Source organism: Arachis ipaensis, chromosome B8 (assembly GCF_059453495.1).
Source record: "Arachis ipaensis isolate K30076 ecotype BB chromosome B8, ASM5945349v1, whole genome shotgun sequence".
NCBI lineage: Eukaryota > Viridiplantae > Streptophyta > Magnoliopsida > Fabales > Fabaceae > Arachis > Arachis ipaensis.
In genome coordinates this window covers 44,964,681-44,977,033 of record NC_142443.1, presented here as the reverse complement: position 1 = coordinate 44,977,033, position 12,353 = coordinate 44,964,681, and the positions used below count along the sequence as shown (strand labels likewise).

Genomic DNA, 12,353 nt, shown 5'->3' with positions numbered 1-12,353 from the left:
CGGGTTTAAGTCTTTATTGGAGTGTACTTACAAAGACCGTGAACAGTAAAGAAATAAAGAACAATATTGTTATATAACAAACAAATATTATCATTTTGGATTAGTCTTTGGCCAATAATAATTTATCCTCACAATTTACAGAAATTTGTATACAAGAAGTACATGATTTGTATTTATATTTATCAAAATTTGTACACATAAATCAATACAATTTGTATTCATATTTACTAAAATTTACATACATAAATTAATAAAATTTATTTATTAAAAATAATTTAATATTCGTGCTAGTCACAATTACTAAAAATTACTAGCTTCAAGAATTTTTAATTAAAAAATATTACTAGAGTATTATAACTGAAAATTATATCCTTTATTTATAGTATATTACTTACGGTAAAAATATTATGACATAAAAGCAAAATTTTAAAAGCTGGTTAAATTGTTCGGTCGAATTGGTTGAACTGTAAACTGACAAAATTTGCAGTTTAATTAGAAATTGTTATGATAACAATGGATGTCTATTAATATGGATGGCAAACTTTTCAAAAGTTAACTTCTCGATACAAATTGAGAATTAATGAAGTTTGAATATTTGAATTTTTGCATGTATAAATAGAGGACAAATCCTCAGGCAAATACAACAATAGCAAATATTCTCCTTTCTTTCCCTTTAATATAAAACTCTTTCCCTTTCTTATTTTTCTCCGTGGATTTTTAAGTGGCAATATAAATTACTTTTATTATAGTTAAATAATTATATTAGTAAATATTAATACTAGAATCTTCTATTTATTTTATATTTATTATATCTTCGTTAATTATTTATTTCATAATAGAAATTATAACCACCAAATTTAAAAATTATTGTTGAACCATTGAACCTAGGGCTGGCAATGGGTAGGGTAGGGTAGGGTTTGGATTCTACCCTAACCCTACCTGCGGGTTGAAAATTTTCTTAAAACTCTACCCTACTCTATCCGCGGGTTGAGAATCTCTCAACTCTAACTCTACTCGCACCCTAAAATTCTAAACCCTACCCTACCCTACCAAACCCTACCCGCAGAAAAACAAGGTTCTGAAAATCGGTTCGGATCAGTCGGTCGAACCGGTTGAACCATGAACCGCACAAAAAACGATTCGGTTAAAACAGCAAAACTGCAAAATTTGAAAATCGAAATTGAACCGGTGAACCGGCTGGTAACCGATCGGTCAAACCAAATCGTGACCTGGCCGGTTTTTTGGCTGGGCAGCAAAACGTTGCCATTTCAGCCTCTGGAACCCTAAATCTCTAATTCGATCCTCCCCTTTCTCTTCGAGCTTCAGAAACTGAGAACTGAGAGTGAGAACTGGGAACACCTCTCTGACTCTCACACGATCGTCCCTCACCTTCGTCCAGCCACCGCGTCGTGCCATCGCCGTCGTTCATTCGAACAGCCACTGATGAACGAATTATTGATGGTAAAGAATTCACAATAATTTCCTGTTGCAAGTATAGTTTCTAAACTAACAATAATCCTTTCATACAAAAATTGTTTGTCACTAAAGCAAATCTAATAAAAATAATAACCGAAATATTTAAACCTCGGGTCGTCTCTCAAGGAATTGCAGGGAGGTGTAGTTATTATTGGTTATGGAAAAGTATATTTTTCGGTTTTTGAATTAAGGAACAAGGAAAGTAAATGGTAAGAAAATAAACTAATAATTAAGAAAACTCTTGGCAAGGTATGAGAATCAGAAGTCCTATCCTAGTTATCCTTATCAGTTATGATGAGGATTGTCAGTTGCTACCACTTAGTTAACCTCTAACTATGAAGAAAAGTCAAGTGGATGAATCAATTTGATTCCTCAAGTCCTAGTCAACTCCTAAGGAAGGACTAGCTTTAGAGGGATCCAAATCAACCAGCAAATTCCAATTATCAATCGACAAAGGAGTTTGATTACTCAAGAGTCTCTAATTAATCAACCAAAGCCAAAAGGTAATAAAAAGCTAATTTAAAACCCTCCCAAGCATTTTATCAAACACTTGGAGGGTACAACATAAAAACATAGAAAATTAACAAGGAATAATAAATCTAAATAACCAATTGAAAGCATCAATAACATAAATTGAAGAAAACAATCATAAATCTGAAATACCTCAAATTGCATTAAATAAGAAATTCAATCTAACATGAAGGATTCATAAACTAAATTGGCAACATAAAGTAATCAACAAGAGGAATAAGTAAACTAAAGGACTAGAGCAAATAAGAGTAGAAGAGAAACTAATTAAACTATGATAGAAACTTAGCTTGAAATTAAGAAAAGCTAATCCTAAAATCCTAAAACCTAAGAGAGAGGAGAGAGCCTCTCTCTCTAGAAACTACATCTAAAACCTAAATTGTGTATAATGAGAAGTGTCCCCCCATTCCTCTACTCTGCAGCCTCTAATCTATATTTTATGGGCCGAGAACTGGGTCAAAAACAGCCCAGAAATCGTTGGGGGCGAATTCTGATACGCTGAAATTTCGCAGATGCACGCGTGCGTGTCGCTTATCTTCAGAGAAACTATGGCAAATTATATATCATTTTCGAAGCCCCGGATGTTAGTTTTCCAATGCAACTAGAACCTTCTCATTTGGATCTCTGTAGCTCAAGTTATGGTCAGTTAAGTACGAAGAGGTCAGGCTGGACAGCTTAGCAATTCCTTCAGTTTCTTGTATTCCTTCCACTTTTGCATCTTTTACATGTTTCCTTTCCATCCTCTAAGTCATTCCTGCCCTATAAACTCTGAAAACACTTAACACACATATCACGGCATCGAATGGTAATAAGAGGGGATTAAACATAGCAAATTTAAGGCCAAAGAAACATGTTTTCAATCATAGCACAAAATTAGGAAGGAAAATGTAAAACATGCGAATTATATGAATAAGTGTGAGTTTAGTGGATAAAATTCACTCAATCAAGCATAAAATATACCACGAAATAGTGGTGTATCAGCCACCTAATCGCGTAGCAGCCGTCGTTCCTTCGCCAAGCCACCTCTGTCGCGCAGCAGTCGTTCCTTCGAACAGCCACCTCCATCGCGCAACAGCCGTTGTTCCTTTGAAGGTGCTCCACCACTGCTTGGTCACTTGGCGTTGCTGTCTCCGACTCTTCCTATTACATATTATGTTGAAGCCTTGAAGGTGCCTTCGAGCTTCCAGAGTTTCAGGTAATTTTTTTAATTTCTTTTTTCAGTTTAGCATGTCTCTGTCTCCCTGATGAGTTTGATTGAGTAGTTGTTTGATTTTGTGAAGCTCTGTGAAGTGTGAACTGAAGTCACTGCAATGTGACATGATGAACTCTAAAACTGTGAACTCTGTCTCCCTATTTTATTTTTCTTTGAACTGTGTAGTGTGAAACTGTGAACTGATTCAACTGATCCTGCTAAAACTGAACTGTGAATTTTGGTTAATAATTGTTGTTTACTGATTACTGAACTGATTTTGCTTTGTTTACTGAACTGGATTTTGTTGTTTGTTGTGAACTTGAGAGTTGAGATTATTGGATTGGATTGCTAGTAATGTTTAGGTATGGATGAAAGTATCAACCAAGAACTACCTAGGAATGATAATGCTGAAAATAATTCTGCTTCGAATGAACCTTCTCTTCCTCCCGCATCTAACGATAGTCAGGATGATATCTAATTGATTGCATCTCAAGCAAAACATTAGCTACAGAATGAGAGAGACACCGGTGATCCAACCAAGCAGAAGTGAGGAGAACATGTGTCTGAGGAACTGGAAAGCAGCCAGAATGCAGAGTCCGTTGTAGGATAGCAAGTGCAATTGGGAGTGGATGAGAACTTTGGAGGGTATAAGTTAGCAAGAAAGAAAGGGCTATCTTAGGCTTAGAGCGAGGTCTAAGAGGTATAAAAGATTGCAACATTTTATCAATGACTTGCATTTGCATGTTCTGGGAAAATGAAGAAAAGAAAGAAAAAGGATTATTGTTTGAACTATGGCAGGACTCTAAGGGAATGAGAAGGTCAGGGATTTTAACATAGTTTTTGGCTTCCACTTCAACTCTAATATCCTTCTCAAGCTTTTGCAGTGATGACACCAAACGTACCAAATGGCACTGGTTCAAAAGAGGGTGGAAAGGTAAAAGAAACCTATGCATTGTAGCTGCAAACACCATTCTTAGTAAATTAATATACTCTAAAGGCACCTTGTGACTCAAGAAACATGAATCCTGTTCAAAGTTAGTAAAAAAAGGAGATAATTTGAGTCAAATAGATGGAAGTTAATAATAAAGCACCTTTGTTTTAAAGTTTACATTAGACTATAATTATATTTTCATGTATTTATTTATATTTTATTTATTATTTTATTATAAAACAATTTTTTTCGGTTCAACTATGGTCAAACCGATTAAACTTATAAACCAATAAACCAATAACTAAAACGATTCAATGACCGATTCGGTTTTTAGAACCTTACAGAAAAATAAAATTTTTTTAAGCAAATATAAAATTCAACTTGAACTTGATAAAAACCGGTCAGTCAAATCAAACCGAAACTCGTTCGGTTTTCAAAAATTTCTCCAAACCGCGCCGTTTTGTTTCACACTTCAAAGAAACTCTTAACAAAACTGCAGCATCTTCACGACCTCACTGACGTCACTCCTCCTTCCAGCCCCCTTCCTGAATCAAAAAGCAACCCTAGCCTCCAAACTCCAAAGACTCAAACGGCAACCCTAGCCTCCACTCACTCACTTACCCTCTCTGAACCAGTTAACCCTAAAAGGCCACCCCAGTCCCGCGATTCATCAACTCATCATCAACACTCATCAGAGAGCCACCAAGCAGCAGGCAGCAGCTCCTACCATCGCCGAACTCCTCTCCTCGGCCAGAGATCGCCGTCGCCGCCGGAATTGTGACTGATAGAGGGTGCCGTCTCCGAACACTCACCCTCTTCTCCTCGCGGTGGAGCTCGGCCGTCGTCTCCTCGCCGTAACGAGCTCTGTTCCCGGCGTCTCTCTCTTCAAGCTCTCTCTCTATCTCGACGAGGTCAGTGTCAGCGCCGTGTTCCTCCGAGCTCACTCTGTCACCGCTGTTCCTCCCTCGGCGTCTCACCGGTAAGCCACTTCTTCAGTTTCATCTTTACTTTCTAGTTAATTTTTAAGATTCTGAGCTGAGTTTGTGTTCTAAAATTGGATTCTGAACTTATTGTTGTTGTGATTCTGAAGTTATTGTTGGCATGAAGTTTTTTAGTTGTTGCAGTTGGTTCTGTTGCCGAATTTGTGTTGCTGCTTCATTGTAATTACTAATTTGCAATCATATAATTTCTGTTGTTACTGATTTTAGATCTGAAATTGTGGTTGATGATTGCTGAATTGTTGCTTGATTCTGGCAAGATTGAAAGCATATCTGGTTGTTAGCGATGATTGAACCATCGTAGAGCTTTTCCTTCCATAACTTGAATCATTGAATGATTAGCTATGCTCCAGTGCTGTTCTGTACTCTATAATCTGTATTTTTGCCGTTGATTGAATCATTGAATTATTAGTTCACTGCTGGGATTTTTTTTGTTAATTTTTGGAAAAAGATTTTTAATCATTGTTAAAATTGTGCTGAAATTTTGTTAAAATTGTGATCAGCTGAAAATCTTGTTAATCTTTATTAAAATTAGGCTGAAAATTTTGTTAAAAGTTGTTTGGAGTTTCTATTTGTTCATTATGATCAATCTTTTGTTTGAGAAGAAATAAATTTGTCATCTTTGTTTTTAATGAAGAAATAGATGAATTGAATTAACTCAATTAACTAGATAAGGAGTTGAACGAATATTTATTATTGATTTGGTTAATTCAATGATTTTTTTGTTTCTTGTGCCTATATTAAATTTCATATAATATTATAACTTTTATACGTATATAAATTTTGACCTTTGATATTTGTTTTTTTATATTTGACTCATGTGTTGTATTTAAATGTGATTAGTAGATTTTAATTGGAATTATACTTTTAATTTGTATATATTTAAGATTTATATCAGAATATATTTATATTTATATATTTATATATAATTTGATATGTTATTTTATTATAATTTAGTCATTTCAGTTGAACTACGGTTGAACCGATTAAACCTCTAAACTGATGAATCAGTAGCTCGAGCAGTATGATGATCAGTTTGGTTTTTAGAACCTTGCGTAAAAGTCATATTATAAAAAGATGTTTGCATTTTCACCCTAAATGATGATTTTTTTATGGAGTAAAATGATTTCGTTAAGAAATTGGATTTTTCCATCATATAGTGAATGTTAAATTTTAAGAGTGGAGAAAAAAAAAAGGTAAGTATTACTTGCTGGAATAAAAATCGGTTTCCTGTTTTGCTTTTATTTTTTTCTTCTTTTAACATTTCTTCTGTTTTGTTTTATTGACTGGGTTCTTTGATTCTTGATTAAAGAAAAGTTAATTACCATCTAACAAAACCTAAAAAGAATTATATATGAACGTCTAATTTTGATTCTTGATCAAGGGGTTGTGTGGTTGTGGCGAATTGGAGGATGGCTTCAAGGTATTTGATGAATTTTCCCAACTAGGGTGTGAGCCCAATGTGAGGACTTTTGCTACTTTGATGCATGGATTGTGCGAAAAAGGGGATTTGGATGGTGCTTTTGGGTTGTTGGAGAGAATGGAAAATTGTGGGGTTGGTGCTGACATCGTGGTTTTTAATGTGCTGATTTCGGGGTTGAGGAAGCAAGGGAGGGTCGACGAGGCAAAGGTGTTGGAGAGATTGATGATGGAAAAAGGATGTGATCCCAATGGAGGGTCTTATCAAGAAGTGGCGTATGGGTTGCTTGATAATGAGAGATTTGAGGAAGCCAAAGAGATCATGGAGAGAATGGTGTTGATGGGGTTTGGCCCTAGTTTCGTGTCTTATAAAGTTCTTGTGAAGGGTATGTGTGAGAGGGGTGTCATTGGGGAGGTCGATTGGGCTGTAAGGCAGATGATGAAGCAGCGTTTTGTGCCAAAGATGGGGATGTGGAAGCAGATCTCTTGTATTTTTTGTCTGGCTCTAAAATATTGATTTAAAAATCTTGTTAACATTTATATGCACTCTTTAGTTTATATACTTTGTTGATAAGGTAGACATCTAAAGTAGTTCAGTGGTATTCAATGTTAAAAGCAATAAAATAAAAATAACTTATTATGAGAAAAAAAAATCATATATAATTATTTAATTATGACCGGCTTAACCAGTTATCTAACGGTAGAATCAGTAATCCATTAACCAAGTACTCTAACGGGATCGATTGTTGGTTTGGTTTTGATAATTATGTTTCTAATTGTGATTGTGTTAGTACGTTGTTATTTGTTAGTGACACTAATCAAAGCAAATCATGTTTTGTTGAATGTTAAAGTCTTCTATTAAACAGGGTCGAAGAAACACTATCAACGTTCTCTCATTTAACTTAACTTTTTTGGTTGCTGTTTTTCAATTATTTAATTTTAATTTGTGATTTGAGGTTTCAAATTATGTTGTTTTAATTTTAGTGTTCTAATTTTAATTTGTGCAGTTCTAATTTTCGTTTAGTGTTCTCTATTCTTATTTTATTTTTTTGTGATATTTCTGCAGTTTGATAATAGTAAAGTGACAGCATTGGTGAAACAGAAGGTGGAGTTGATGAAGGTCATGGTGAAACATCGAAAAATCGAATCAAATCAATCAATTTCAATTCAGTTTGGTTGGCCTCAAAAAAATCAAACCAAACCAGACCAATAAATTTTTTTACAATTGGATCGGATGTTTTTTCCCCCTAAAAACCAAACCAAACCAAACCGCGCTGCGAACACCCACAGTGTCCATATCTCCTCAATAGAAACAAAGGACACTAAGCACTAATATACGACACCCACAATTAGCATTGATTTGCCCTCGCCTGCTCACCTTCTTGAGCCACCACCATGACCTCACCGAGTCTGCTCAGATCATTTCTCCGCTCCACCGAAACCCTAATCCCCCTGTCTTCCCATCACATCATCTCCTTCAATTTCTCACAAAACCTAAACCAACAATCTTTCTATTCTTCTCGCTCCAATTCCCTGATTGGGTCTCCATCTAGAGTCCAGAAGCTCATAGCTTCCCAATCGGACCCTCTTCTCGCCAAAGAAATCTTCGAATGCGCCTCTCGCCATCCCAACTTTAGCCATTCTTACTCTACCTACCTCATTCTTATCCTCAAATTGGGCCGCACCAGGCAATTCTCCCTTGTCGATGACCTTGTTCGTCGCCTCAAATCCGAATCCTACCCAATCACTCCTACCCTGTTCTCCTACTTGATCAGAGTCTATGGCGAAGCTGATTTACCCGATAAGGTTCTCAAAACCTTCTACACTATGCTTCAATACGGTTTCAAGCCTTTGCCCAAACACCTCAACCGCATTCTTGAGATTCTTGTATCCCACCGCAACTTTGTTCGACCTGCATTCGATCTCTTCAGGGATGCTCATAGGCACGGTGTGTCACCCAATACTCAGTCCTACAATATTCTCATGCGGGCTTTTTGTTTGAATGGAGATATTAGCATTGCTTACCACCTGTTCAACAAAATGTTTAAGAGAGATATTGTTCCTGATATTGAGTCTTACCGGATTCTGATGCAGGCGATGTGTAGGAAGAGTCAAGTGAATGGAGCTGTGGATTTGTTGGAGGATATGTTGAACAAAGGGTTTGTTCCTGACTCTTTGACTTACACCACTTTGTTGAACAGTTTGTGTAGGAAGAAGAAGCTTAGAGAAGCTTACAAGCTTCTTTGTAGGATGAAGATCAAAGGGTGCAATCCTGACATAGTTCATTATAATACTGTTATATCGGGGTTCTGCAGGGAAAGGCGCGCCCATGATGCCTGTAAAGTTATTGCTGATATGCAGAACAATGGGTGCTTGCCTAATGTTGTGTCATATCGAACTTTGGTTGGTGGGTTATGTGACAAAGGAATGCTTGATGAGGCAAATAACTACATGAAGGAGATGCTGTCTAAAGGTTTTTCTCCGCATTTTGCTGTTATTCATGGCCTAGTAAAGGGTTTCTGCAATGTTGGTAAGATTGAGGAAGCTTGTGGAGTTCTGACCAAATCGCTTGAGCATGGGGAAGCTCCTCATATAGATACCTGGGCGATTATAATACCTTTATTATGTGAAGTGGACGATGGTGTGAGGAGCAGAGATGTTTTGGAGCAAGTTCTCAAGATTGAAATAACAGGTCATACTAGAATAGTGGATGCTGGTATTGGTTTGGAGAACTACTTAATTAGGAAGATACGAGCCAATCCAAGAGCATCTTAATGCAGGTTTTTGTCCCCCATGTTGGATCAGCTTCATTTTCAGTTGAAAATGGGTTTAAAGTCTATCTGTGGAGTGCAGACACGCTTATGATTTAATTGTAAAGATGCATGAACTCATTATAATGCAGAACAAAATTTAGTCAGATTGGTGGCCTTCAGCTTAGCAAAGGCAATTTCAGAATCATGGGAGGGAGACATTTGGACGTCTTAGGACAGGCTGTCCTCAGTAAGGGTGCCCCAGCATGCAACATGAGGAGTGAGCACTTTGGAAAGGCCACAAGGTGCTGCAGAGGACAATGTGGCCCAAGGCAGATGTTCTTGTTTTCTTAACTAGCGTAATTTGATTGATGGGCCTACTTGCATCAGTGAAGGTGTTCTCATGGACACTGGACTACTGGAGTGGCTGAAATAGGCAGATTCTGCTCATGTGACATTGGTGTTTGCAGGAGCTAGAACTTGTAATAATGGACAGTTCTAAAAATGCCTTAACATGGAAGCTTCATGGAAATTGGAAATTGTTTTTGTTATGGAAAACAATTTATGGGCTCTTTGGAATTTGGATGTTACATCTCACGGCAATTTCAATTCCTCAGGAATGGAAGAACGGACCAGCATTTGGAATGCCAGGGATTCAGGTTGATCGAATACATGTTTTGAAGTTCAGGGAAGTCAGAAATGATGCATAAGAAAGAGCCAGAGGAGATGGACCAACTTTATAAACTTAACTACTTAGTAGAGGTCAGTAGTTATTCTTTTTCTTTTCCTCCCTCATTTATCACCAATGTTTGTGGAACTAGTGTCAATAATGAAAAGATTACAAGAATCATATATATCCATGTGATATACTTACGAGAAAAAAGTATTTGATGCATATTTTTATGAGAGTTACATTTGATGGAGCTGCCTTAAATATTTACAGAATTATCCCAATTTATTTTTGTATTTAGTATTTACCCATTAGAGACAAAACTTCATATATTCTTTAAACAACCCCGCACATGATTACAAAACCAGCAACACTTGTCCAAGCTAAGAACAAGAACAGAGACAATAAAATGAACTACCCTCGATCCCACCCGAAGACATACATCTTCCCCTGGCAGTGAGAGCACGCGGGCGGAGTGGGGGATCGAACTTGGTAGTAGTAGTAGTACCTCTGTCGATCTCGATCCATGGGCCGAGCATAGTCTCCGTTTTAAAGCTATTTTGGCTTTAGTTATTTATAAATTCTAGCACTTCAGATTACATGATGCAATTAATTAATATTTTCAAATTACTATTATTGTTTTCCTTTCTTAATGAATAAGAATAACTGACTTTTGGAACAATACCTTAAATGTTCTTACTTATTATGAAATTTGAATCTATGTTCATATTCTTCTTGAGATTAGCCTAACTGATGTAATATATGAGTTTTAATTTACGCTATTGTTTTTCTCCTGATTTTTCAAATTTGGATAAGCAAAATAGACGCACTTTGTAACAATAAGTTTTAAGCAATCTGCATAACACAATTTTGTAGTTTTCATTTAGAATATTGAAGAGTCTATTTGGTCAAAATTATTGTGAAGTCCTGTTGTTGGAGAGTAGTATTCGTTCTCTTGTTTTGCTGTGAATTTTCCTTCTCTAATAACATGTCTAGTTAATTATAATGAACTTGTCTTTGAGGAGGATTTTTTAAGTCTTCTTATTAGTGAATTTGGTTGAGATAATCATTGCCTGATCAAAACTTCTTTCTTGATGGTAGGCATTGAAACAAGAATTCGAGAAGAGAGGATGATCGGGTATATGCAAAAATCATATCATCAGTGGCAACAATAACTACTTGAGTTTGACTTTGAATAATTTTTTAAAGAACCAGACAAATTAGATCTTTTACCAATGTCCATATGCGTTGATCCAAAAAGTTTATTGTAGGTTATTAATAGGTTAAACTTTTGAGACTGAAGTTGGCCTGATCTCATTAGCTCTTGGTTAATAACTCAATAGGATGAATTAGTTTAGTCCGTTGTCATGTGTTATTTAGTTCAAACCCTGTTAAGGCGTGGCAAGTGGGGAAGCCCGCCTCCGCCCCACCTTGGCAGAAGTCCGTCTTTTGGCGGGCTGGCCCGTCTCGCCTTGCCTAGTGAGGCGGTCTTAGAATCTCATCCTGTCCCGTCTAATTGTGGGCTGGCGGGCTAAGCCCGCCAAAGCTCCTTTTTTTTTTAAACTATTAACTATTAAATAATATATATAATTTTATAATCATATTAATAAATTTATAATTTTTAAAGGCATAAAAAATTATATTTTTTATATTTACAAAAATTAAAGTCTTTGTAATTATAAATATCTAATAAATATAATTATAAACAATTTTCATCTAAAACATAATTATAAATATTCACTCCAAAGCAAAATAAACATAATTCAAAACATAATTATAAATATTGTCTCAAAAACAACATAAACATAATCTAAAATACTCAATTTTTATCTTCATACTCTTATAAGTTGGGTTGGGGGAAGTTGGATTTTGGCAAAAAAATTAAGCCCGGCGGGAAAGCCTGCCCCGCCCAGTGAAAACCCACAATTTAAGTGGTGCGAGTTAGGTAGACTTTTGCTCTTTGACGGTCCCAATTTTTCAGACCGATCTGTCTTTTTTGGCGGGTTACGCGAGTCGGCCTGGCGGATTTAGGTTCCTTTACAACCCCTACCTATTATTCTTGTATTTTTATGATTTTGAGATTTAGATAAATTTTTTGACCTGAATAATTTTTTTTTTATTCTGAGATTTGGATAAATTTCTTTGATGTGCCACATGCCAATATACACACGTCACAGTCCCAAGTTAACACGCAGCGTCAACATCACATGCTTATTTTCATCATCCGCACTGGAGAATTTTTCATTTAACTATTATACTAATCAAATTAGTGGGCTTACAATTATAAGTAGATTTCTTTTCATAATACAACTTTCAGCTTTGAATTCACTATCTAGTCTCTATGGTAGCATTTGGTTAACTGAGATTGAAATTAGGAAATTGTGACTCA

At 36.1% G+C, this 12,353-nt stretch overlaps 1 protein-coding gene across 2 annotated transcripts; it reads left to right on the top strand.

The window, feature by feature from the left end:
• The first annotated feature begins 4,621 nt into the window (after nucleotides 1-4,621).
• LOC107613377 (uncharacterized) lies at nucleotides 4,622-11,324 on the top strand. 2 transcript variants are annotated; one of them, XR_001614018.3, is made up of 3 exons: nucleotides 4,622-5,106; nucleotides 7,611-10,056; nucleotides 11,066-11,324. XR_001614018.3 is itself a non-coding variant. In XM_016315345.3 (2 exons), exon 2 carries the CDS (start codon nucleotides 7,940-7,942, stop codon nucleotides 9,317-9,319), a length of 1,380 nt encoding a protein of 459 aa, XP_016170831.1. In that variant the 5' UTR covers nucleotides 4,622-5,106; nucleotides 7,611-7,939; the 3' UTR covers nucleotides 9,320-10,646. The 2 variants fall into 2 exon arrangements, 1 of the variants encoding a protein (XP_016170831.1); XM_016315345.3 differs by lacking the exon at nucleotides 11,066-11,324 and having other exon boundaries at nucleotides 7,611-10,646.
• Nucleotides 11,325-12,353: the final 1,029 nt, after the last annotated feature.

What these genes read in the sequence shown, in the direction of transcription:
- LOC107613377 (XM_016315345.3), top strand. Translation starts at nt 7,940, where the DNA reads ATGACCTCACCGAGTCTGCTCAGATCATTTCTCCGCTCCACCGAAACC.